Raw genomic sequence first — 25,429 nt, 5'->3', positions numbered from 1 at the left:
GGGGGACGGGGCCGGAGACGACTGCCTGACACCCGCCCGGCAGCCGCTAAAGTTGATGTTGCCGCCGCTGCTGCTGCTTATAAATTTACCCTAACGACAAGTTAAATGTTGAGTACAAAATGATGCAGCCAAGGAAGGGAACCCCTTCCCATTCCCATTCCCACTTCCACTCAAATAAGTTTCAGAGACTTAGTCTTAGACGAGACCAACTACCATCCGATGCAGCGAGTTCTGTTTCTTGCTTGCAGATTTCACACTCGACTCGCAGTAAATATGCAGACAATATCAATGATTTGCATTGGATTCGTGTGCATTAGGCGTAATCTTATCGCGTGGGTGGGTAAATCATTAGCTGATAATAGGCTGAACTAATTTGCTAAATGAAATTAGGCAAGTGGCAGGCGCGGTGAGTCAGTTCGGTTATAGCGGGACAGGAGCGAGCACACGGCCGTATGTTCAAGTCCAAGTCCTTCGATCTGGTCAGTGAGGAGAAGACGCGGAGGGCGGAGCGGCTCTACCAGCCGCGCCGGCTGCGCTGGCTCAAGTACATCGTTCTGCCCGCCGTCTTTGGGTTTGTGCTGCTGCTGATCCTCTGCAACGTGGACTTCTCCTACGATGAAGATGCTGATAAAGTCTTAGGTGCAGACTCTGGCTCAGCCTTACCCTCAGCGGCGGGACGTCCGTGGTGGAGGTTCATCGAGGAGGAAGGTTTGACTGTGATCAACGAACTGGAACAGCTATACAGCGAGAACGAGTGTCCAAGCGAGAGCGTGCTCTATGTATCGGGCTACAAGTTTCCGAACGGCAGCCTGGATGGGGACTTCCTGGTTGGCAGCTTCCGGCTGCAGAGCATGGAGATCGTTGACAGTGTCCTGAGACGCATAGAAGACGGCACCTTCGACCGGAGCCAGCAGCATGGCCTGGTGACACTGCAGCTGAGGGGCACCCAGCTCCAGTCTCTGACCGCTGCCGCCTTTCGGGGACTGCAGAAGCTGCAGAACTTTACGCTGATTAACGAGGAGGAGTCCTTTATGGCGGAGGGCTTTTTGGCGCCACTCGCCAGCACCCTGCTCAGTGCCAGGATCCAGCAGAGGTACTCCGACAGCGTCTCCTACTCTGTCCAAGACTTCTTTGGGGTCGAGAACTACACGCTGCTGAAGTCGCTCGACCTGAGCGGCACCAACCTCGGGCGGCTGCTCTCCTGGGACTCTTTCGCCCGTCTGCCCGCCCTGGAGCGACTCATTTTGGTGGATTGTGGCTTTGGGCAAGTGGTGTGGAATAGTCCCCCCCGATCGTTGCGAAACTTGGACCTGAGTGGCAATCCGCTGGACACAATCAGTGGCAATCTTCCGACCGGCATTGAGTTGGAACAGACTGGCACCACGCCCATGATTGGGTGGCAGGACGAGCCAGACATGGGCTCAACGCCAGTCGAGACCACAGTCCAAGCGATACAAGCCTTTGCCCCTGTTTACAGAACAACCACAGACGCAACCACAACCACGACCCCCGAAACATCAACTTTGTTGATCACATCTACTACGCCTGCGGCACCACTTGACTGTTGGGAGGAATTATGCGAAATTCTCAGCTGCACAGATCACGAGGGACGAACCAACGAGACGCCTGTGCCCTACAATGCATCGCTTCAGTTTAGGGATCTGAGTAACGCAGAGGTGCAGGTGAGACTCTCCCATTTGGGGTCGTCGCAGTGGCGGTTGGTGTACTTCGCCACAGCCTCGTGGAGCGGCTATGTGGAGCAGGAGAGCGCCGAGGAGAGCGCGGGCCATGAGGGAGATCTGGTGGTGGTGGTCAGCCACTTGGACTGCGGCACACCGTTCGTTTTCTGCGTGATGATGGCGGGGCAGAATGTCACCTCGCCACTGAACTGCCGTGCGCACAGGACCCTCAAGTGTCTGGCATACCCCGGGGCGTCCTGGTTCGCGGCAAACAGCGGCCTGGTCATTGGTCTGGGCATAGCTGGCATTCTCATCGGTGTGGCCCTGGGCATGCTGATCGTCTACGTGACACTGCGACTGCAGCCAAAGTGGCTAAAGGGCAGCCGGAGGCTGGTGCGTCCTAAGAAAGACTCGAACACGATGTTTCTGATGCCGCGCGGATGTGAGCAAGAGGAATACGGCTACCAGGGGTAAGATGTTTCCATTTCACTTAGTCCCATCTACATGTGATCGTTATTGTTCAAAGAAATCCCACCGCCAAGAATGACAGCTACGACTACGTCGCCTATCACCGCCACTTGGAGCAAGCGAATTCGAATCTCTATCAAACGGAATCGAATAAGTACATTTGCCCACCCCGGGAGCGGGCTCCGTCCGTGCCACCGTCCAGCGAGGCAGCCGCCAAGAGGAACTACATCTACGAGAGCCTTGAGTTGTACGAGGAGCTGCCTCTATTTCCTCTTTCTATTTAGTTATTGCTGTGAGTAATTGTTTGCTGATTGATAATGCGTAAAGCCCATTATCGATCAGGCACAATCAGCGATAGGCCAATAGCCAGCAATAAATAGGCAGAGTGTCGCTGGCCCCAATAAAAATCGGGAGTAATCAGAGCCAAGTATTCGAGGCATTCCACACGAATAAAAGCTCAATAAAAGATATTTTCACAAACAAAACAAAACGAAACGGAACCAAAACATAAACATAAACTAGAAACACTAACTAAACAAAAACTAATCAATGGAAATACTTAATTTAGTCAGAGTCAAGCGCCTTCTGGGGTAGTTGACCATCTCTGTGACATTCCCAGAAGGCCCGCAAAGTCCTTGAGTAGTTCCAGTCGCTGACTTCGAGGGCCCCACGGCTCCACTGGGAGGCATTGCCCGTGTCCTGGCACAGCCTGGGCACAAGATAGCCTCGGCTGCTTTTCAGTGAGGAAAAGATCCGCTGGTGTGGCCTTGGGGACAGTTGAACGTCGTTGAGGATGCGCAGGCGCGGCCATTCGTTGCGGACACTCCTCTCGTGGCTGGGAGGCAGACGATTACCAGTGAGATTCAGCTCAATGAGTGGGAGAAACTGGAAGACCTATTTACATCCATCTTAAAACGAAAACAAAAACGCAAACTTTGAAAAAATTTGTAAAACAAACAGTCGAAACAGAGTAGATTCGAATGTCCGAGAGAGGGAAACTCCCACTTTGTTTTGGGGGCAGAATTGAATCACTTCCAAAGTGTATTCTTCTCAGTCTGACACTTTGTGTGTCCGGATACATCGTAGCTGCAAGCTGTGCTGCAATGTGTAAGTATCTCGCGATGTCTGGACCAAGTTTGCACAGTTCAATGCTTTCATTAAGCTTTAATGAGCCCCAGTTTTGCGACAACTGCAAACAAACTTCCTCTGAATGCTCCCCATTGTGGGCACAGCTTCAGCTTACAGCCCAGACACTACCATTCCCAACCCCAGCCAAAGATATACATAGTTGGGTTCTGTGCAGTTTGTTGACTTGCCACAAGCACAATAAAATATTTTTGTAAGCTCTTTTTATGGCTGACATATCTCTTAATATATATACACACAGAGAGAGATATTTTTTGCCAATTTATTCCTGCCCCCAGCCTCGTTCTCATCCCCATGGCTGTGTTTGCTTCGGTGCCCTGCAGGCTGTCGCTGCCATAATTTCCCAGGCACAAGAGCTGGAGAGCTGGAGAGCTGAAGGGAGGCACTGGAGCGGGGAACTCTGTCAAAGTCCAGCCAAGTCTTGGCCATATGTTGCACACATTATGCTTACTTAACAATTAGAGACGCTCTTGTAATTCCAGAAAATTGCTTTGTTCGCTGCGATTTTTTCTCGTTTAGGGCGAGAGACGAGATGGATGAATGGGCAGGGGCAGGGGCAGGGGCAGGGAAGGAAGTGCCACAGAGTGGCTTTTGTGTTCGTTCTTTAGAAGTTCTCTTTGGTCACTGAGCTGTGAATGGTTATGAGCTTTAAAGGCAACCAAAATGCATTGATAACAAGGTTAGAGCTGGATGGGAATGAAAATGGCACTGGCAACGGGGCCTTCTTTGTGATGTTGCGGGAAAGGAAAGGGAAAATTGGTTTCACTTCTCAACTCTTTGAAGATGTTCAGAAAACTCTTTCCATAAGAACTGGCAACTTTTCAATGAATGATAACTGAATGATAAAATCAACAAAAATCAAGTCAAGTGAAACCCGCATAATTTCTATGGCTAACATTTCAACGAAAATATTCCGAACAGGTCTGTGATGTTCTGAGAATGTGAAACCCTACACGAAGCACATCCTACAAGTCTGTACACAGTTCACTGATGATGTCAAGATGTGTATACTTATCATCGAGTGTGCTGTGAAAGGGAAACCCTAGACGAGTGTCACAATTGAATGCATCTGGAGCATCCCACATGTGAGTACAGCTCGATCGATACTGAGCTCTCGGATATCTATGAGAGTGTCAGTCTATTGGGATTGATATTAATGATTTGCAGCAGAATGCCATTAAGTTGGTCTGTGCCTTTCGCAGCGTGAAGAGATCGCGGAGCGGAGGCGTTGCCATCAGCTACAGCTACCCCGCACGGGCACAGGCACAGGCACAGGCACCGGGGGAAGCCCCTGTGGAGCTGCAAATGAAATCGCAGACCCTTTTGGCCATATCCCTGATAACGGACACGGACGAGCCAGCGGACAGGCCTCATAACGTGGCATTTGTTTAATGGATTAAAAATAATGCTGCAAAACTCTGCCTGGGGGTGAAGGAAACACAGATAAGAATCGTAGCACGTTTTGGGTTCTCTCGGTAAGCGGAAAATGGGAAAATGGGAAAATGAAAAAATAGAAAATGTGCCGCGGCGTGTCATAAATTAATTTTCATAAATTCTGCAGCCTGTCTGATTTGGCTGCGGATGGGCAACGTTACGTTACGCTATCAGCATCAGAGCTGGGATTGGAATTGGAATTGGGTTTGGGATTGGCGTTGGTACGACTATTATTAATAATAATGCCACACGACACGGCTTTGATGGACAGACAGGCAGACAGACAGACAGGCGGACTGGCAGGCAGGACTCTTCGCCTGACAAAGGATTCGCCATGACAATGGTTAGATGAAAGCCAAACCACTTTCGTTCGAGCACTCCTTACATAAGGGTTGAAAGCCCCTCGATTGTGGTTGCTACGAGCTCGGAAAGCAGGCTGGGAAGCTTTTAAAAAATTATGCAAAAATCATGATTAGGCAATTTCCCCGATGCTGGAACGCTCTGACTATGGATGGGAGAGGTTGGGCCAGAGTCTGGTGTCTGGTTTGCTAATTAGCCATTCATGGTGTGTTGCAGGGCGACTGGCAAGCTCGGGGAATATTTAAACAGTTGGCTTCTTCCCAGAAAACTGCGGCAAAAGTTTAATTAGTGCAGAGGAATGAATATGCCTTATGAATATGAAATATGAAATATGAAATCTATTCAGCCCCCGATCAGACATATCCTTGAGACTGCGAGACGGTGAGCCTGTGAGACGCCGCCGCATTGAGTTGGGTTTAAGTTTAATGAGCCCTAAGTAGAAGTGCCTCGCAGAATGTAGCAATTATGGAACGACCAAATGGAAAAAATGCACATTAATGACAAAGGCAGAAAGAGTGAGTACTGAAAGTACTCTGAGAGAGGAAGGGCTGTGGTGTGTAGATGCTGCTGCTGCTTAAGACTTGCTACAAACGAGGGGCACTCAAAAGATGAAACATTAAACGAAGCCCCAGAAGCCCATAAAAAACACATTGTGCCAGGGCCGCACTTAAAAGGCAACTTCTCCATGTAGATACCTCCATCTGCCCCTTCTCCTTCTCCTGGGGATGCTGCCACAGCCCACTGCCATATGGGGACAATGACGAGTCTGGTCTGGGGGCAAAGGGCCATAAAAATTGCAACATAAAAATAAAAATTAAACCACTAAACGCAGTTTTAGACCCGGCACCCTGGACCCTTTTGATCGCAAGTTCGACTCTGAAGACACGAAGTCAGACGAGAGAGTCGAGAGTTCATAAAGCGACCCCCAGGGCAGAAGCTGAAGGAGAAGCTGAAGCTGAAGCTGAAGCAGTGCCGCCCGCACGTTCCTGACTGAACATTGTTTGGGTGACAGGGTGGCCCGTACCCCTAATGATATTCAATAATAATACGCAAAGCATAAAAACCACTTGCGACCCCGAACCGAACTGAACTGAACATTTCAGACATGCTCCGGCTGCGCCTTTAGAATTTAATGTGCTTATAATGCCGCCTGCTGGATCTTCACCGTAAAACAGATGCAGACACGCATTCCCAGAGCCAGACCCAATCCCAATCACAATCCCAATACCGCTTCCAATTCGGATCGGAGTACGAGGAGGATATTGGGTGCACCCCTCTACCCATTTTTTAACAGCAAATGATGTCAATTTCGAATGGCAGGACGGAACGCGCGCCTCCCCCCGAGAATATCCGGAACGGCAGTTTCGGGGTCTTTGGATGCCGAGCGCGTTTTTGTTATTCCATCGAAAATTGAACTTAATTGGTGCGTGAAGTGTGCACTGAGTGGATTTGATGGCTGCCTGGCAACTATTGTAGTAGAGCTGCAAATTTGTCTGCTGCCTGATGGGCTCTGTTTCTCAACTGGCACTGCCACAGCCACAGCCCTACTAAGTTCCCCCAAAACTCATCCACCTGGCCTCATTATAATTTGCCACTCAACAGGCAGAGGCAGCAATCAACCTGGAGAGGCATCTTCTCATACGAGGGGAGTTAGAACAGAAGGAAATGAGCAAAGAAATGGGAAATAGGAAAGAAAAGATATCAGAGAGGAATGGTGGTTGGCCTTTTAAAGAAAAGATAGGTAGGATTCCAAGTGTAGGTTAAATAAATGTGGCATAAAGAAGTTGCTGCAACTTTTCCGGTGGGTGGACTACATTTTAATAGTCCGACAGGCGAGAGAAGGCGAACAGAACCCATTTTTGGCATAAGTAAACTCATTTCTGGGTAATCCCATTACGTTTTGGCAATCAAATTAATTTGGTATGCCCCAAATGTTGCATGAAACACCCGAACAACCCTCGCTGCCAGCAGAGACAGTGAGACAGACAGGAGCTGGCAGAGTCTGGGGCAGGCATCCAAGCTGATTAGCATAAATTCGTCTATGTCGTTCCTGGCAACGTTGTCGTCTTTTGTCAACGTGTCTGGCATGCCAAGCTGCAAAACTTTGCCAGCAAGAAGCAGCCAGAGGTGGATATGGAGAGGAAGCCGTGCCTTGAGCATCAGCTTCAGCAAAAGCAGTCACGGACCTGGGCCATGGCTCTTGGGATGGCACATGGAAACATGTGTCACTGGGGCCTGTCTGCTTATTGCACGACTAATGTCAGTTGCAATGCCAGCATACTGCGAGTGCTCCTGGGGCAGTCGACTAAAAGGTGGCCACTTCCTGGCCCACAGATACTGCAAGCCGACTGCAAGTGCGGGAATATTTTCTACGTTGCTCCCCCAGCGGTGTGGCAGTGGGGTCCAAATTATTTCCAGGCTGCCAGGGTGAAGGACGCAGGACAATGCCCGAGCTGAGCTGAGCTGAGCTGAGAAGTTTTCCCAGTCTTCGGGCTCGCTCAATGAGTTCATTCATTGGACAGGTTTTTTCCTCCTAAACAAAAAGAAGGGGAAGAAGGAATTTTTGCATTACAATGGATTGCCGCTACAGCTGCAGATCCAGATCCAGATCCCAATGCTGATGCTGATGCGGATTTAGGAGTGGGATGGGCGCTGCATAATCTCACGCGTTTCAGTCATTTTTCACAGCCAGCGCCCTATTTTTTCCGATATCTTTTATTGCCTGTCAGCAAAAGGAGTATAATTAACGCAGTTTGTCTTTTCACATAGCTCCAAAGAATGTTTCCGAGTGGCAGCCCCCCCTCCATCCATCAATTTGAAGTCTTTGTTGGCATTAGAGTCACAGAGGGGACCGTGGGTGGTGGGGGGATGGGAAGACTGGGAGATGGGCACTAATCATATTTTAGTGCGGTCCAACTAATTGCGGACTCGGTTTTAGCAGCCCCGATCCCCGACCTGTTGACAGACGCAATGCACACAAGCAAACAAAGCGCTCGCACACACGCATACACGCACGAGCATGCACACAGAGCCAGAGGGGCAGGGGTGCGGGTAAATACGCAGATGCGAAAGAGGAGAAGAGCGAAGAGCGGAGAGAGAGAGAGAGAGAGAGGAAGGGAAGAGCAATTTACACCTGAGATCTGTAAAATTCACAAAGCATTGTAAAGCCGTTGCGGTCCACAGAGGATGGGTAATCGACAAGGGGTATACCCTATAAAACAGCTGCAAACAGTTGAATGGAAATTAAAGTGTTGTGGGACTTGGAACTAACTCTCTTGTCTGTTCAAGTGTCATTGCCTTAGAAACTCCTGCGTGCTTGTACAGGGTACCAAGAGGCCATACGAAGCGTAGCCCGGCACTAAAGACGTGTTAATGAAGCAGACATGCGGGCCAAGCAGAACTCCGAACCAAGTCGTGGGCTTTGACGCTGGTCGTCGTCGTCTTCGGCGTCGTCCTCTTCGTCGCTGAATGAATTTGTATAACTTGCAAATCATGTTGACTGACGAGCGGGATTGTGCCTACGGAGGGGAGCACAGAGCACAGAACCGCTTGGAGTTTACTTTGGACGGGCAGAAATTTGTAAAGTGTTGAGAGCGCAGACTAACAGAATACAAACATTCAAACATACGCGTATTGTGCGATGCCCAGGCATGCCATGCCATACATATTATGAATTTACGAGGAGCACAAGGAGGAGCATCATGGACGGCGCGGTGCAGGGGTGGCCGTTGTCTGCCCGGTTGGTTGGCTCTCTGGCTCTCTGGCTCTCTGGCTGGAACTGCGATTGGGTTTTGGGATGGCCGCCCGGCTGGGCTGTTCTACTAAATCAACATCATTAAGTTTTCTGTTTATAAAGAAAACACTCGAACATCGTTTGCGAGCTCTTCTTTCTTTCAACTTTTCTCCTCCAGTCATCCAGTCGCTCACTTGTTCGGCTTATTCAGCTCTGTGCGACGAGTATTTACACAAACTGAAGATGCGTGCTGTGTTATTTTAGGCTGGTTCCATCACGGACATCACGGACATCACCGACGGACAGACAGACCAACCATACAGCCAAACGACTTGAAAAACCGATACAGCCAAGTGTTAAACACAAATTAGTAGGCAAGCAGTGAGCAGAGGCGAAAAAAGAGTCTCAAGAAAAGTGAAGTTTCCTGCATATTTGCTTGGCAATTTTACCAAAGCAAAGCACGAGATGCATTCAAACAAAAGCAGCAACAACAAAAGGAGATAGTCGATAGCTGGTCCCTGTCCCTTGGCAAGATCCTCGTTCCCATTCCGAATCCCATTCCCAATCCCAAACATCCATTATATATGTCGAACGGGGAAGATACAACGACGGCGGCGGCAGCAGTGGCGGTGCAACAAAATGTGAAAGAAAATAAACAACAAAGTCACGAAATTGTTTATACAATAAATAAAAGTGTGGAGCGCAGCAGCGTCTGCAGCCCGAACAGCAAAAGTATCTTAAAGATACAAACAAGATCTGAGCATTGGCGCACGCATACCACGCCGAGCATGCCATGTCTCAGGATGTTGCTGCTGCCGCCGTCCAAATGCATCTCTCTACGCGTACTCATACTCATACTGATACTCGCACCATTCACTTAGTTAGAGGCCTCTGCTCTCCACTTGCATGCAGCTCAAATTACAAGCTGGCAAATGTTTAAATACTTGAGTGCCGAATGCATATTAACTTTTACCCAGCTCTCAGTATTGTCAACACGACAATTCACTTAGATCTCTGTGCCCCATAGTTGCCGCCATGCAGACAGGCAGACAGGCAGATGCAGCCGTTGCAGCATTTGTAATGTCATCGGGTGGCATCCACGCCCATCCTGGCGCCTGCAGACAGACACACAAAGTGGGTCCGCATCGTTGGTGTCTGTGCAATGGGAGGGAACACCCAAAAGATAGCCGTTGGGCTGCAGCTAAAACTTGTAACTGGCAAACATATTATCTGCGGGTGCATTGTTTCGACAAGTTTCTTGTTATACCGTAACCAATGCGTGAAGCCACGCTATTAAATCATTTGGAATGCCTCAAAACTAAATCATTTCAGACGCCAGGCAAAGCTGCTTTAAACGAGATCATGGTAAGAGGATAAGCAAATCCAAATATATCCAAATTTGTATTCCAACTTTGTAGAAAGTGCAACACTTCTTCAGAGTCCTCATGCTCGTCTTTCTGGCCCTGTCCTGGAGCACCAGCGAAGCGCGCAGGCACCGGATTCGGGTGCGCCACAGACACCGACATCGGATACCAAAATTCATGAAATCCAAACCCGCACCCATGTGGCCCACTTGCATGGCCGTGGAGCGCGGGCCCCTAGTGCCCCTGGTCAAGTCTGCCATCATGGGACAAATGAGCAAGAAGCTGCTAGCGAAGTGCGGCTATGAGGAGGAGCTCTCCGAGCTGGAGGTGTGGCGGGAGACAATGCACAACAAGTTGGACAACGACATGGTCGTGGACGTCATTGCGTGGCTCTACGAGGAGGTGCAGATTCTTCTTAATGCGCCGGAGGTCCCGCAGGCTGGTCAGGCTGGCCATGGGCAGAACTCCGCACACCCAGCCGAGATTCACCCTGACAGCGAAGGTCCGACAGCGCCCGAAAGTTGTCACGACTTCAGGCTATATGTGCAGGTCGTGGACGATGAGGTTGACCTTAATGATGCCGATTGGTCCTATAAGAAGTTCGAATAAAATAATTAAAGCACTAGGTAATGGAAACTACAGTTGAAATCCTACCTAAATGCGCAACTTGAATTTTGCGCCAAGAGTGTTGCAATGCGCAGCCATGCGTAAGGTCACTGCTATGTCACAAGGGAAATTTTAGTCATGTTTGAAACCATTGCATAGGCTAGAATACTTTCCGGCGTTCAGAGCCACTTAAGTGTCATGTCAACCAGCTTTCATCAGAGTGCACCGCATTTTTGATATAAATTCCCACATTGGGACTTTTTCCAAAACGTTTTTGCATTCAAACGTAAATTCCTAAGCGAAATTTAATTTTACATATTTTCTACATCTGTCATCTTCATCTACATCTTTTCTCACATTAACACGCCCTGCAGGTGTACCGCAGCATCTTCATTCTGGCTAAATTAATGATCCAATCTGATTCACATTCTCTGTACGGAACTGCGTATTTGCGGATATCAGAGATGTTCGTCCTGTACAAAATTGTACAAAGAAATCTTTTCAAAAAATGCACATTATCATTTCAGAACTGAGAAACTGAGGTTTTTAGGTGATTATCTCGGCTACACAGCGACCGACCTGGGCTTGTGGTCATGTCTTCCTTTACGTTTTTTACTCGGCAAATCCAATAATGTTCTGGGCTATAAGCACGAGTTGGCACTCGCGCTTCTTCAATGCAATGCAATGCCCTTCAATGTCTCAGCTGCTGGAATTTGTAAGGTTCCTTTAGGTGTTTCATGCATAAACTTTTCCATTTGCTGCCCCACTCCTTGGATAATAAGTAAGGAAGGTTCTGGCTACGATGTTCACACCACATACACTTTAATACTTGGCTCATAGCGGCTTAGCGGGTAAGTTAACAATTAAATAAAGCTTAGAGTAGGAGCTTAGACTAGGATGTGTGGGTTCGGGGTTTCGACTAGTTCACGTAGAACTGCTCGATAGGAACGTTCTTCAGGAGCTGGTTGGCGAGTTTTCCGAATTCGCTGGCCAGTTTCTTCTGCAGCTGGGCTTGCATCGCCTCGAGGACAATCTGACTGTTGTCGCGCAGGAAGAGATTTGTGGCCTCCACTGTGGGTACAATAAGCAATTGAGTTAGTCACTCGTTTGCCAAGAAAGGGCCACAGAGAACTTACGCAGAATACGATTGTTGTTGAACGCTCCGGAGATGCTCATCTTCACATCCTTCACGTCCAGCACCAGGCTGAGGGAGTCGATGTGCAGATGGTTCTCTCCCTTGGACGTACGCACCGAAGTCTTGCCGGTGAGATCCGCACTGACGCCCTCGAAGTTGGCATGGAAATCGCCGCCGCCCGAGGCGGGCAGGATCAGCAGGACACCGGAGCTGGTGTACTTGGCCTCGATCTTCAGCTTGGGCATCACGATCTTCGCCTTGAAGGGCTCGTTGTTCTCAGACAGCTTCAGCGACTTGACCTGGAAGTTGCTGGCCCCAAAGGCCTCCATGTTCTTGAGGGTGATCTTGTAGCCCTGTGGGCCCTCTGTCAGCTGCAGGGCCAGGGAGTCCATCTTAAACGGCTCCACCGAGGGCAGCTGGTGGGGAGAAATTAGTCAGAGATTAGTCAGAGATTTGCTGGATTTTGCACCACTGTTCGAAGAGTTCGAACTGATTTCCGCACTTTTCACACAAAAAGTTAATAGGTGTTGCGCAAGTCAATCTCTAGCCCACTGACATCCATTTGACTTTGCAACTTATGCAACTGCAACTGCAACTGCAACTGCAACTTCGACTTTGCAGTGGAAAATCAGCAGAAAAGAAAGTGAAAATGGAGGAAAAACAAATGCAAATGAGGGAGAGACAAGTAACTCACCTGAATCTCGGGAATTCCATCGGCCAGATAGGGCTTCAGGTGCTCGATGGCACTCATGAAGCACTCCACCAGCTTGGGATCATCGCGCTGGCACTGCTTGATATAGGCAGCTGCAGAATGGAAAGAAAACGGAAAAATCACTTAGCAGAGTCAACAGCAAACACGTCAAAAATGGAGATCAACAACAACTAAAATCTCTGCTTTTCAATTCCTGTAAAGTTCAACGACTCTGCAGACAAGTCGAGCGCAAACCAGTCGCGGCTTCGGGCGGCCTTCAGCCGGCCAGATTGAGATCTCGAACTCGAACTCGATCTCGATCTTGATAATGGGATAATGATAATGATTTGAGTCTCTGTGGCCAAGGTTGAGGCTGTGCCCGAGAAGTGCAGCGCTAGAACCTGTTGTCGCCTCGATTCTGACGCACATGACACACATTTCGGCTGCCTGGCGCTGATGGGCGGGCCGGCGGGGGCTTATCGGTATTACCATTACACAATACGACTACAACAATGCGGCTCGGTTCCCACTCCACTCCGGTTTCATTAGCGACATTCGCCATTCGCCTGGCAAGGCAAACTGCAGCGAGAGCGTTCGAAATTTCAAGTTGAAGGCTGCCCAACGGCCACACAGCTTCGAGGAGCTAATTAAATATGTATTTGGTTCATAGTCTGCATTTTGAGTGCGCAGCTGAGATGCCACATAATGCCACATGCTGTGCCATGGAACTGCAAACATTTATAATGCGGAAGCAAAGTCTTTGTTGACACGGGGGGCTTTGTCCCCCTTTATTTGTTTCTTTTTTTTGTTTAGCTCATTTGTCAAATAAAACTGTGTCGGCTGAAGCAATTAACACTTTGAATATAGTATCGCCAGATCGATTAGGAATGTGCTGCACAGGTAAATAAATGAACATTTGAATAAGTTTTCCCATTAAACTTGACATTTGACGTATTCGGTAAGATGCAAAATGCATTTGTTCTCCCTGCGAAAGTGTGAAAAGAGTCGAAAGTGTTAATTGGTTTGTTTGGGGGTTCACCAAAGGTTCAATAATTGAACGCGAATCGAAGAGGGAATACCCTTTAACAAGTAAAATGAACATCAAACATTTATCTTTCTATTTCTAATAAAATAACATATTTCCCTGCGCCTTTCCTCTACATATTTTAGAGGAATATTCCCCAAGCACGTCCTTGCTTCAACTTACGAGCTTCAGCCTGAACCATCCAGAGCGTCTGCAGCACTATCACCAGGCACACGTACTTCAACATCTCGGCTGCGAATAAAAGTATCACTTGATCACTTGAGTTTATCAATTATAGTTGGACAAAAGACAACAACGAGCAACACGCGACACGCGACACGGAATGGGAATTATAATTTATTTAAATCTTTATATGATGGGTCGTAGTCGTGGTCGAACGTCTGTCACCGCGAAGCTGAGAACGTGAACTGCGAGACAGCCGCCAGTCGATCGCGGATTTTAAAGGCCCCTCCAGTGGTGGAGCGGGAAGTGGAGACTGGGGAGGGTGGAGTGGTGGAGTGGTGCACCACTCGCACATACTCGTAGTACATAATGCAGAGCCCGGACAAGTTAAGGCAGAGCTCAAGCCAAGTCCCGCTGTTTAAGTCGACGCCGGCAGAGAACTTCAATATTGCCGAGCAGATCTGAGCTGGAGCTGAGCAGCAATTGGCCAACTGACTAGCTGACTGACTGACCGACTCTTTAACTGCTCTTCGGTGTTCGTCTCTCCTTCTGTCTGACTTCTTTGGCTTCTTGCACATTTTTTGTTTGCCCACTTTGGCGAGTGCCATAAAAACTAATTAAGCAATTCCACTTACGCAATGGACTGCCGATTTTATTTGTCAATTTCGGATGCAGTAAGAACCTATAGCTAGAGGGAATGTGACTGCATTACCCGATGAACTTGACACCTGCTTCTGCGACCTTCCTCCAGTTGACCGCAAAATAACCCCGAAGGCAGTCAATAATTGTGGCCATTATTTAGAGAAATAATCACTTGCATTACCAGAAGAAATATCTCTTGAGAAACCAAACATTGGAACCAATAAAAACCCTGGGATGCTACAAAGAATTGGGCTCAGAATGGTGGGTTAGAGAGTGCTAAAAGTTATGCGTATTCTGGTAACTCAAATCTAATTAAAATATTATGTGTCCGTGTCTGTGTCTGCTGACTATGAAATACTCTTAAGTACTCGTTTAAGACTTTATTTCATGTATGGAATGGTCGTAAAAATACTTTTGCTAGACAATACAAGTTATTGGCACTTTAAGTTGGAAAAACAATTCATTAACATTAAGTTTAATGTTAGTAACATTGACTACTGCTCACCCCTAAGCACTTACTATTTACTACAATATTTACATGTTTGCTTATTGCCACTTCATTATAACTAGTTAATCGGGCACTTTTACTTGCTGCACAGCGCAATCCGTGCTTTCCTCACGCAGTGCATCGCCTGAATAATCGCGGAGGTTGGACTGGTTTCCAGCATAGATCTTATCCGTTTAGTTCTAGTTGCCAGCCAGACCAGTCGCCCGAGAAGCATTTAATTAATAGTTGTCAGGGAGTGACTAAACCCGTATAACAATGTGCCAATACTGCGGAATTCATACAACGGAAGTCACGCTCTTCTATGTGGAAAGGGAAGGGAAGGGAAGGGAAGCTGGCTATCCCCCACAGAAGAGCCGCAGAAAGCGTAAATACTCTGCCCCCAAAACTTTGCACTACAGCCTCGAGACTTTCGACTGGAGCGAAGCTAGGCGAATGAAGCTGAACTCTTAAACTGTTTACAATGGCCCTGAGAGCAAACAAACAGAGCTATGGGGAAGTAGTACAGCACAGTACTGACTCGTATCTGGGAGCGTGGAACGAGGGCCAAATACTTATTTGCCATACAAAAGGCCTCTTCGCCGATTCTAAAGCTTGTTGACAGCAGCGCACAATGCGAGTAAGTTATAAATATATCTCCATGTGTATCTGTATCTGTATCTGTGGCTGTATCTGTGGCTGTGGCTGTACAAAGGCCTCCGAGAATAAAGAGAATTGGCTGGGAAGTGGCAGTGCGAGCGGCATGGAATGGATAAATGCGAGGAAGGAAAACATTACTCAAATCGTATTGTTTCATTCGCATCATTGTTATGCCACTAAGTATCTTCTATGGGTACATAGGTTCGCATCCCCCACGTGTTCCCAGAAGGTGGCAATTGCCGCTGTTTGCCTGCTCACGAACCCATCATTTTTTAGTGAGACTCTCTAGCTAATTAGCAAAGTGACTAGACAAATGTTTTTTCTGCGCAAGTGGAGAACGCGACTGACAAAATAGCCATAATTTTGTTGTTAATCGTGCCTAAAGAGCAGAAAGAGTTGAACTTCCAAGAAACAAGTTCTATAACATGTCGAAGCGTCTCCACATTTGCATTTAATTCCACTTTCAAGCTGCGGTATAATTCCATATATTTAAGCTTCCTGCTTTTCCCCCATTTAATTAGCAATCAATTATCAAGTTTCGGCCATTAAACAGGAAGGAAGATGACCCAGAAGTGTATGGTTTTCGCCACACAAAGCAGTTGGTCAGCAAGGAATTGAGCCACAGATCCACAATTGCATTCACAGTCGGTGGTTGACCCAATAACCGAGCCACCTTGACCTTGAGACCAGTCAGAGCAGGAGCAGTGGCAGTGCCACAAGAGCCGCACAGTGGGTGCCTTCGTTGAAATAAGATGATAAAAGTCTTCACGTTCTTTCAGGTTGAATAAAGGAAAACTAATGCATTATGTGATCCTTTTGTTTGGTCTTTCTTTTTAGTTATTTGAGGATAAATAAGCAACAGTTGGGTTCCCTCGAACGTATCTTATCGGTCGCTGCCATTGTTTTTTGTACACAAAAGAAATTTCAAATGATTTTAGTTTAATTGAATTGAAAAGAACATTGAACATGGCAGCATTTCCTCATTGCAAATTTCACAAATACAACAAAATTCAAGTTCCAAGTTGTAGTAATATTGTACACCATTCCCACGTGCTTTTTTAAGGGCATCTTAATTCCTTCAGAAGTGATTAATTTAGCAAGCACAAATGCAAATGCCCTAATGCCCTAATGCCTGCCCCACACCCCACACACTCTCATTCACTTCCACTCTTCAGCCTTTGTAGCGTTTCCTTGGCATACTTTCAGGCGTTGCAGCTACAGTGGCGGTGCACAATATTGAGCCATGCTCTGCTTACAAGTCGTGCACGAAAGTGAGTTGCTGGGAAATATGGACTGTCCGAATGGACACTCGTGATCTTAGTTCCATTCAACACGACCCCTTTGCCATCTCTAGATGTAAATGAAATTTAAATGCAAAACGCACAATCATAAACAGTCGGAATTATTCTCGACAGCGAACAAAGTTCAGTGACAAAGTTCTCCGAGGCATGTGCATTTCTTTTGGAGGGCTTGTCACTCGCTGTCAATGGGAGGAATGGATGGATGGATGGATGAATGGATGGTGGGCCCAATAAACATTACTGATTTATAAAGGAAAGGGTTCAATGAATGGCTGGATAGATGGGTGAGATAATGAGGTGTCTGCCGCTTGGCCATCGCCATCTCTTGACACTCTTTAGAGCAAAGGCTGCAAACAAAAAAAAACAAGCTGGGAAGTAAAATGAGGTGGATGCTAATCCCAGCGTGTGGAATCGCTAATGATGGATTCATCATGCATGTCAGACTCATTACCAGACTGCAGTTTTAGATGGTGTGATGTTACAGTGCGGCACCCAAGTCAGAGTCCCTTTGGGGCAGGGTTAACCTTCAACTTCAAGGCACCCAAACGACGACGACCTGTCTACGCCTGCCTGCCTGCTGGGGTGTGTCAGAGTCAGAGTCAGAGGCAGTGGCAGTGGCAGAGTAGGAGGCCTCTCCTTTTGTTCGTCTCTCTTTCTTTGACTCTTTCGCTGCATTTCGTCGACGCTTTCGAGCCGACTTCTTGTTGGTTAAAATGGCTTGGACCAACGCACTGCGAGCTCATTCATTCCTCGACCGAGTCGCGTGAAAGTTGGACGCAAAGTAAGCGCAGGGCAAGTCACGCCGAAGAAAGCAGCGGACAACAATTCGATTCTTTATTCAAGAACAAACAACGACGGACTGGTGTGGACTGGTTGTGGCTGGCTTTGAGTTTGGGCCTGGGTCAGGGACTGGCACTGGCACTTGGACTGTGTCTTCGGTGACCCACTTTGCGAGCCCGAAAGAATTTCCGTCAAAGTGAAACCCACAGATGAGCCGAGTGCGAGTGTGTGTTCAAAATTCTTTACCAACTGTTTTCGCTTTCGCTCGTAAACCGGGACCAAGTCGTAGACCAAGCAGCCAGCAGACCAGCAGACCAGCAGACCAGCAGCCAACGACGTCATTTGACCAAAAATTAGCATATAAATCCACACATTTCCGATGAGACATTAGAGACAGTGGACTGTGGCAGCAAAAAACGTGCTAATCAATTACGAAACTAGCGAAAAAGAAAAAGAAAAGGGAAACACTATCAATAATTGCCTCTGTTACTTGTACTTTCATTCAGACGAACCATACAAAAATGTGCCGCAAACTTGGATTCATTTTGCTCGCGTCCATCGTGGGCGCCATTTGGGCCCAAGAGCAACGTAAGTACTCGCTCATAACCATAACCAACTGCAACTATGATTAATTGATATCAGCCGTAACGATTGTGCTGAAGAGCTTTCTTTTCAAAGACCTCCTTAGACACGTTCGCGGCCCCAAAATTGGCTTAAGTGGCCCATGGATTGGGCTTTAATTAGCCACCCCCAGACGTGCCCTAGCAACAACGAAAGTTGGCTAATACCCGTCTCTACGGCGAATGGCAATGAAGTTCCCGGAATAGCATTTGATGGCAGTACCAGAACTATCTCTGATGTCTGATCTCTGACTTCTGGTTCTCTTTCGGTACTTTACCGGGTACCCCATAACTGCGATCAAAAATCGAGCGGAATTACTTGTGCCATTTCGCTATTTTGAGAACTTTGAGGCCTATAAATGTTTTTTGGGATGGAACGTGTCTGGATCTGGCTGAGATATAAAGCAAATTTCTGGAAGCAAAGTTCAAGTCTATTAAAAGAGAGACACACAGAATACAGGGTTCTGCATCTTCCGGCAAAGCCTAGACCCTGCCGCAATTTCCGAGTATGACTTCCATTTATCATGTCTGCCTTCTACATTCGAGTACATCCTCAATTGTGTCGCTGGGAGCACACCTTTCTTAACCCGGCAATAAACCTGTCACCAGCCTCATTTCTCAGTGCAGTCTGAACATGTTCACAGCGATTATCCGCTGTGGCTGTGAGAGATCCCCCGAGATAATGGCGAACTTGAACCCAACGACAACTCACGCATGCCCCGTGCAACGGGGAAGCGCAGCTAATGGGACGAAAGCTCGAGAGCGAATCCTCAGCGACTGCTCCATTGTGCACAGATTTCGACGAAACAATGTGATCTGTGAACAGGCAAAAGTTGCAGCATTCTCACCCATTACCGATCACTTTCAGCCTACTATCTGCAGCAGTGTCCGCGGGATGAGGCTCAGATCAACGACTGTCTGCGGGACAGTGGCAACAAGCTGGTCCACTATCTGCAGAAGGGAGTGCCCGAGCTGGACATCTACGAGGTGAGTGGTTGTCATACTCCATTGTAATCTCTAATCTATGAGCATATCCATTCCAGATTGAGCCCGTGATGATCGATGAGATTGGCATTGTTCTGGGCAGCGGCCCGGATGGCTATCGCGCTCTCTTCCGCAACATCCAGGCCTACGGCGTGAGCAACATAACTGTCACAAATATCCGGTAAGTTCGGTGGCACTCAAGAGCAGCTACACTGTACCTTAGACCCCATTGTGGAGAGGGTCAAGCTTAGCTGCGAACCCGCATACTTCACCGACACTTAAAGTGTCGTTGTACATCATCAGTCATTGTGTCATAGAAGTTAGATAAAAGAGCATTCCAACTTCTCTGTTCTTATTTGTTCTACTTAAACTCCAAGGCAATGAGTCAATGCGTTCAGCTCTGTGTGGCTTAATAGAACTTCGGCTAAGGTTAAAATCAAAGTAGATTCTATGGATCATGGCCCAACTCTAGTATCAACCCATTTGTCCAGCATCCAAGTCAATCGGTCAGTGAGTCAATCGTTCACCCACGCATTCGATCAATGCCTCTGAGCACGCGATCTTCGCCAAGATCATCGCTCACGTTGTCAACATTGTGTTGTGGGGAGCTCATTTGAATGAGCGCAGTTTCCGATAGTATTATGTATGTGACGCCAGTTATGGGCACTCAAGATCTTAATTTATACCCACACGAAGCGATTAGCACTCGCATTCGCATTCGCATTCGCACTCGTATCGATCGAGCCGCAATTGATTTACATCTGAGTGGTTCTTCAACTCTAACTCAAAGGTTTTATGTTTGCCCCGATCGATTTGCATGCGCACGGGTTTTCCATTGCCCTGTAAGTAGGTACATTTAAATGAACTCGTTTTCAATCACGTAATTGCCCTCCGATATCGGCTCGTGCCCATTCTGGTTTGGGGGGTGTGTGTAGGCGAGCAGCTCCAGGGAAATGTAAGCCATGTCTTAGCTGGAATCAGCCAGAGACATTCTCGACTGTGTTCGCTGGAAATTTGTTTGAGGCTGTGTGTTGGGCTATAACCAATTAGTCGAACGAAAAAACCATTACCTGATTATCATTTAATGGGAGACTTGACGACGCGTTTCGCGGTTAACAAAAGATTCTTGGGAAAGCAGGGGAAACATTTCATTCGTATGCATCATGTTCTCCCCTTGCTCAGCCTCTATTTCGTCTTCAACTGAAACTAATCCTCTTTCAAATGAAAGGCTGACCCACTCTCCTGATTGGCCTCCGTTTATGTGGGGCTCTTGGATTATGCAACGCCCCTCCCCAAAGCCAAGAGCACTTTTGGCTCAACTTTCCGGTATTTGGAACAAGAGAACAACAGAAACAACGACTCACGGACTACCGTTTGGCCATCGACACTTGCCACTCAATTGGCCAAAAAGTGACAACGACAGATCGTTGACCAAGAAACGAGGCATGAAAATGTGTGCCAACATGTGCCATGTGGAGTGCAATGTTTGGGGCCGGTTTCGGTATTGATTTGTCCAGCGAAGGTCACTTGGGGTTCTCTTTGGTGTTGGGGCGTGTTAAGAGAGTTTCGTTTCGTGTTTCGGTTTTCGGTTTTACCATCCAGCAGCAGTCAAGGTTGTGGCAATAATCTGCCGCTCATCGTTCACCGATGAAATGGCTGTTTTGTAAGGAGCTTTAAGAGTCATTACGCAGATTGTCACTGTCATTGCCATTAGATATTTATATTCATATAGCAGTATAAACATTTCTATATCTGTACAGCTCCGACTTGGACTCGCTGCAGTTCCAACTGACGTGCGAGATACCCCGTATTCGCGTCAAGGCTCAGTACCGATCCACAGGTGTTCTGATCTTGGTGAAGGCCTCCGGTGCCGGCGACTACTGGGGCGAGTATGGTAAGTAACTTCATCAGATAGTTGATGCAAACTATGGGTGCTTCTGGGTGCTAACAATTCGCTTACTTGCCAGAGGGCGTCAAGGCCAAGATCTACTTCAAGGCGGTGGCCAACGAGGGAGCCGACGGACGCACCTACCTGACCACCGATTCCGTGAAGATGGACTTCAATGTGAAGGATATACAGATGGGTGTGGACAACATTGCCAATGGCAATTCGGTCATACGTAAGATTAGTTCTACACTTAGTCGCTGTGAATCATACATCATCCAAACCCCCACTTACAGAGGCTGCTCTCAATCTGTTCATCAACTCGAACTCTCAGGAGCTGCTCAAGGAAATGAAGCCGGCGCTGCGGACGAAGCTCACTCTGGTCATCAGGAACTTTATGGATCGCATATTCGCCAAGATCCCCCTGGATGAATGGATCAACCTTAACTAGTACTCCCCCCAGACACTGTTCTACTTCTAAGTCCTAATTTATTGCACAGATTTCAAGCTAAATAAACAAAACAAAAGCTACAACTAAAAGCCCAGTGATGAGGGGCTGAAGAGGGAGATCATACCTCCTGTGTTACCAAAAACTAACTGGTTGCTGGTTGCCATATTATCAGAGGTTCCACAGCTCATCAGAGAGGGCATTAGGCAACCGGGATCGAGGTTATCATTAGTTTGAAATGTTAGAAAAGTTACCCACTCTCGTTCAGGTTTGGCATGTTAATTCAAGGCCATCCAACGCCTCTGTCTCCGTCTCAATGAATGGCAAAATGTTTGTAAACAACTGGATGCAAGCCCCAAGTATTGAAGAAAGAATCCATTCCTCTATGCTCCTATGAGCTGAACTTTGTGCCTCCACAAGCACAACCAATCCAAAGCTGCCTGACCAAAGGGAGCTTCCCTGCGGGAGGATTATCACATCCGATTGAATAATAAACGATGAATGAACAGCAATCGAAGGCGTTCCATGTTATCTAACACGTAGTAGTAGCCGCTAAACGGAAGCCTGGCCAAACTGATCTTTGGGTTGACCCCCGAATTGCGTGCAGTTCAACAATTTGCCCCATGGGACAATCAGTCGCAGCACCGAACCATGTCAGAGGCGGCAGCCCAAGCCAAGCGAGTGCCCAGCGCGAAAGCTGAGCTCCTCGTCACATCAGGGACATTACATAATATCCAGAGTGAACAGACTGTCAACCAACACACGACCTCAGCTGCACTACACAACACTACACTAGAACCGATGCGATGCGATCAAAACCGTCTCCACAGAACAGAGCACACAGGGAAGATGTGTTCTCGACACGTAATTGCGATTGGCACGACAGCGACCTTCCTGCCCTTTCGCTTCAGGCCCCCAGACAGTGTTGAACCGCTCCCTGATCCCCGACTGAGTTTTTTGGGTGGCAAGCCTGCTGAGGTGGGAAACAGCCCACAGCTTCCTGCTGGCTCCCTGTCTGCATTTTCCGAGCCGCAAACTGGCAATTTTCCCCCTAGCTGGCAGATACATTTGTGTGGATGCAATCAGTATAAACATTATTATTAGTATTAAACAGTAGCTGTTTAGCGTCTTTCTTTATCGCTCTCTCTCTCTCCCACTAGTTGTCTAAACGTTTTGCCAGCAATGCTTGGAGCAGGGACCGGGGCCGGGGTATTTCTGAGTTCTACGTCGTGCTGCTGTTCTGGCCAGCTCCACAACACACAACTTGCCCGAGCTCTCATGTAAATCGTAGCGAAATTTTTGCTATAAAACGTGCCGGTCTCAACAATTTTGCATTCAGTACGATCTGTAGACGGTTACTAAAGCAACACTCGAATCCGAGACTCTGAAACAAACACACAGAACAAACCTCAAGCAGCAGCGAGAACGTTGAGCGGCCTTCCCACATCAAGAAGTTAATCAAATAAAGTGCCAGAACCCACACCAAAAATCAATTAAAAAACTAAATCATTTCCAAGTGTAAGTTCCAAGCCTGGAAATATTTTGAACACACATCCTTGAGAACTCCCAGGAGAACAATACGGACGTGAACCAGTGAAAACTTTCATACTAAAGGAATATTCATTCAGCAGCAGATCCCATGGGGAGCGATTACATTCTTTCTCGTATCTGAATGGGTTTTCCCTGTTGCCAGGGGACCAATCCTTTGAAAATCCACAACATTTTTTCTTAAAGCTCCCAGGAGATCTTTAACCTCCCTCAAACCATTCTCCATGCAAAAGCTCTCTCCCTGTCACTCTGGTAAAAGTTGAACCAAAGTTCGCTCTTGCTGGCAACCCCCCGCCAATCAGTGGCCATTCATAAAAACCGTAAAATATTGATAATCATATAGTGCAAAGCCCCCGATGAGAAACAGTTAAATTGCAGTGAACAAAACAGACATCTGATGATAGTAATCATTGCGGATCGGTTCGGTCTATAGATACTTATTTGAATACGACGCAGTGACCATAATGCCTATAATCGGGACTGGGACTTGAGATGATAATGGCAGTGGGAGGAGGAGCGGTTTAAAGGGGGCTGAGTGGGCCGGGCAAGAGGTTAATGATTTTTGAATAGATATTCATTATGGAACACAGACTGTGACGTCAATGGGCCCGCTAATGGTGGGATGTTCGGGCATGGGGAATCAAACAATAGTTTGATAGTAACCATTATTATAATACAATACCTCTTTGATATCTTCCCACAGGAAACTACACAATCAATCAAAATGCAGTCCACACTCATTGTAGCCTCTCTGATGATGTGCTTCCTGGGAGTCTCCCTGGCTGGCAGTATGCGTAAGTGGAGGACTGATTCCATGCCATGTATCCCATGCTCACAATAGCTCTCCCTCTATCTGTAGCTGAGTACATTCAGGTGTGCCATCGCAACGATCCCGAGCTGTCGAAGTGCCTGAAGAGCAGCGTCCACAATCTGCGCCCGTATCTGGCCAAGGGCATCAAGGAGCTGAATGTGCCACCGCTAGAGCCCCTCTACATTGGCGAGCTGAGCATTCTCGACGGATCCGCTGGCATCACAGTGAGGGCCAAGAAGCTGAACATCCTGGGAGCCTCCAACTTTGAGATCACCAAGCTGCGCGCCTCCACCCAGAACAGGCGCTTCGACTTTGAGCTGATCCTTCCGCACCTGCAGGGCGAGGGCATGTACGAAATTAACGGCAACATTCTGGCGCTGCCCATCAAGGGCAACGGACCCTTCACCGGCAACTTCACCAACTTTTTGGCCTATGTGCGCGTCCAGTACGACATCAAGAAATCGAATGACTTGGACTACCTGCACGTGAAGGAGTTCGCCCTGAAGATTCGCACCGGAAAGGGAAACCTGAAGCTGGAGAACCTCTTCAACGGCGACAAGGTGCTGGGCGATGTCATCAACGATACGATCAACCAGAACTTTGAGGTCTTCACCAACGAGATAATTGCTCCCATTGCGCGTGCTCTGGAGACCAATTTCCTGGCCATCACCACCAAAATCCTCGAGAATTTCACTTACAACGAGCTCTTCCCCGTCTAAGACGAACACCACATCATGCTAGGATTGGATGCAGCTGTCGAGATTTAGAATTAAGCTTGTGATACACTTTATTTGTTTTAATTAGTCCTAAAATATTAAAATATTCAATAAATTAAACGAAATTCAACAGAAACACAAGGCCCATACATGTATTTAATTTAATTACGATTATTAGGTTCTGCAAAAGCCAAACTATGGATTAGAATTATTATCAGGTTTTAGTCTTAGAATAAGTCCTACATCTTACTTAGATGATCCTCCAGCCGCTGATCAATATCGCGTTCTTCGTTCAGCATCTTCTGTAGGTGTTTCCAATTACCGGCTTTGTGGTCCTTGTTCTCTGTAGAATTCGTAAAGTTCATTATTCGAAATATTGCGAAAAGTGTACTATAATTTTAATCATTGACAGACTTAGGTATAAAATTGTTTTGTTGTCGAAGTATTAAAGGTGCGAAAGGAACATTTTCCAACCCCATAGGGATATGCTTATAGTTTTAAATATATGTTTCCATTAATCTGGATTGATTAGAAAGACTAAGAAATTCGACTTCTAAGAAGTTTCAAGAAGTTTTTTAAAAAGTACTGAAAAACAAGAATATACTAAAAAAAAATGCAAAGTGTGTGACCTAAACAATGTCGACGGAAAACCCTTAGCCGCATGATTGGATATCTAATTGCCCGATGTTTCATTTTCTTTTTAATATTACTAGCAAATATTGCTTTC

General features: G+C 47.3%; 6 protein-coding genes across 7 annotated transcripts; 4 read left to right on the top strand and 2 right to left on the bottom strand.

Moving 5' to 3' along the window:
• The first annotated feature begins 432 nt into the window (after positions 1–432).
• Positions 433–2,588, top strand: LOC117586362. The gene is made up of 2 exons (XM_034276381.1): positions 433–2,149; positions 2,206–2,588. The coding sequence occupies exons 1-2, from the start codon at positions 453–455 to the stop codon at positions 2,429–2,431; spliced, it is 1,923 nt and encodes a 640-aa protein (XP_034132272.1). The 5' UTR covers positions 433–452; the 3' UTR covers positions 2,432–2,588.
• A 123-nt stretch (positions 2,589–2,711) lies between these two features.
• Positions 2,712–9,676, bottom strand: LOC117586425. Its single transcript, XM_034276463.1, has 2 exons — positions 9,599–9,676; positions 2,712–3,041 (listed from the first exon to the last, which is right to left on the bottom strand). The coding sequence occupies exons 1-2, from the start codon at positions 9,674–9,676 to the stop codon at positions 2,712–2,714; spliced, it is 408 nt and encodes a 135-aa protein (XP_034132354.1).
• A 456-nt stretch (positions 9,677–10,132) lies between these two features.
• Positions 10,133–10,820, top strand: LOC117586361. The gene is made up of 2 exons (XM_034276380.1): positions 10,133–10,185; positions 10,239–10,820. Exons 1-2 carry the CDS (start codon positions 10,183–10,185, stop codon positions 10,791–10,793), a joined length of 558 nt encoding a protein of 185 aa, XP_034132271.1. The 5' UTR covers positions 10,133–10,182; the 3' UTR covers positions 10,794–10,820.
• A 768-nt stretch (positions 10,821–11,588) lies between these two features.
• LOC117586377 lies at positions 11,589–14,082 on the bottom strand. Its single transcript, XM_034276405.1, has 4 exons — positions 13,824–14,082; positions 12,620–12,729; positions 11,927–12,341; positions 11,589–11,861 (listed from the first exon to the last, which is right to left on the bottom strand). The coding sequence occupies exons 1-4, from the start codon at positions 13,885–13,887 to the stop codon at positions 11,710–11,712; spliced, it is 741 nt and encodes a 246-aa protein (XP_034132296.1). The 5' UTR covers positions 13,888–14,082; the 3' UTR covers positions 11,589–11,709.
• A 3,532-nt stretch (positions 14,083–17,614) lies between these two features.
• LOC117586428 (protein takeout) lies at positions 17,615–21,701 on the top strand. Its single transcript, XM_034276465.1, has 7 exons — positions 17,615–17,691; positions 18,197–18,278; positions 19,179–19,297; positions 19,354–19,475; positions 21,055–21,188; positions 21,262–21,414; positions 21,476–21,701. Exons 2-7 carry the CDS (start codon positions 18,212–18,214, stop codon positions 21,628–21,630), a joined length of 750 nt encoding a protein of 249 aa, XP_034132356.1. The 5' UTR covers positions 17,615–17,691; positions 18,197–18,211; the 3' UTR covers positions 21,631–21,701.
• Positions 21,702–22,957: 1,256 nt separating this feature from the next.
• Positions 22,958–24,838, top strand: LOC117586352 (protein takeout). Of its 2 annotated transcripts, none has more exons than XM_034276369.1 (3): positions 22,958–23,145; positions 23,879–23,969; positions 24,035–24,838. In XM_034276369.1, the coding sequence occupies exons 2-3, from the start codon at positions 23,900–23,902 to the stop codon at positions 24,703–24,705; spliced, it is 741 nt and encodes a 246-aa protein (XP_034132260.1). In that variant the 5' UTR covers positions 22,958–23,145; positions 23,879–23,899; the 3' UTR covers positions 24,706–24,838. The 2 variants fall into 2 exon arrangements, with proteins under 2 accessions (XP_034132260.1, XP_034132259.1); XM_034276368.1 differs by having other exon boundaries at positions 22,958–23,149; positions 23,873–23,969.
• Positions 24,839–25,429: the final 591 nt, after the last annotated feature.

Source organism: Drosophila guanche, unplaced genomic scaffold, assembly GCF_900245975.1.
Source record: "Drosophila guanche unplaced genomic scaffold, DGUA_6, whole genome shotgun sequence".
NCBI lineage: Eukaryota > Metazoa > Arthropoda > Insecta > Diptera > Drosophilidae > Drosophila > Drosophila guanche.
The sequence above is the reverse complement of the archived record's forward strand: the minus strand, read 5'-3'. Positions and strand labels throughout refer to the sequence as shown.

Coding starts and splice junctions, on each gene's coding strand:
- LOC117586362 (XM_034276381.1), top strand. CDS start 453: ATGTTCAAGTCCAAGTCCTTCGATCTGGTCAGTGAGGAGAAGACGCGG. Junction 2,150..2,205: donor GAGGAATACGGCTACCAGGG/GTAAGATGTTTC, acceptor TATTGTTCAAAG/AAATCCCACCGCCAAGAATG.
- LOC117586425 (XM_034276463.1), bottom strand. CDS start 9,676: ATGAGTATGAGTACGCGTAGAGAGATGCATTTGGACGGCGGCAGCAGC. Junction 3,042..9,598: donor GACATGGCATGCTCGGCGTG/GTATGCGTGCGC, acceptor GGATGTAAATAG/GTCTTCCAGTTTCTCCCACT.
- LOC117586377 (XM_034276405.1), bottom strand. CDS start 13,887: ATGTTGAAGTACGTGTGCCTGGTGATAGTGCTGCAGACGCTCTGGATG. Junction 12,342..12,619: donor ATGGAATTCCCGAGATTCAG/GTGAGTTACTTG, acceptor TCTCCCCACCAG/CTGCCCTCGGTGGAGCCGTT. Junction 11,862..11,926: donor CAACAACAATCGTATTCTGC/GTAAGTTCTCTG, acceptor TTGTACCCACAG/TGGAGGCCACAAATCTCTTC.
- LOC117586428 (XM_034276465.1), top strand. CDS start 18,212: ATGTGCCGCAAACTTGGATTCATTTTGCTCGCGTCCATCGTGGGCGCC. Junction 18,279..19,178: donor CATTTGGGCCCAAGAGCAAC/GTAAGTACTCGC, acceptor GATCACTTTCAG/CCTACTATCTGCAGCAGTGT. Junction 21,189..21,261: donor CGACTACTGGGGCGAGTATG/GTAAGTAACTTC, acceptor CTTACTTGCCAG/AGGGCGTCAAGGCCAAGATC.
- LOC117586352 (XM_034276369.1), top strand. CDS start 23,900: ATGCAGTCCACACTCATTGTAGCCTCTCTGATGATGTGCTTCCTGGGA. Junction 23,970..24,034: donor CTCCCTGGCTGGCAGTATGC/GTAAGTGGAGGA, acceptor CTCTATCTGTAG/CTGAGTACATTCAGGTGTGC.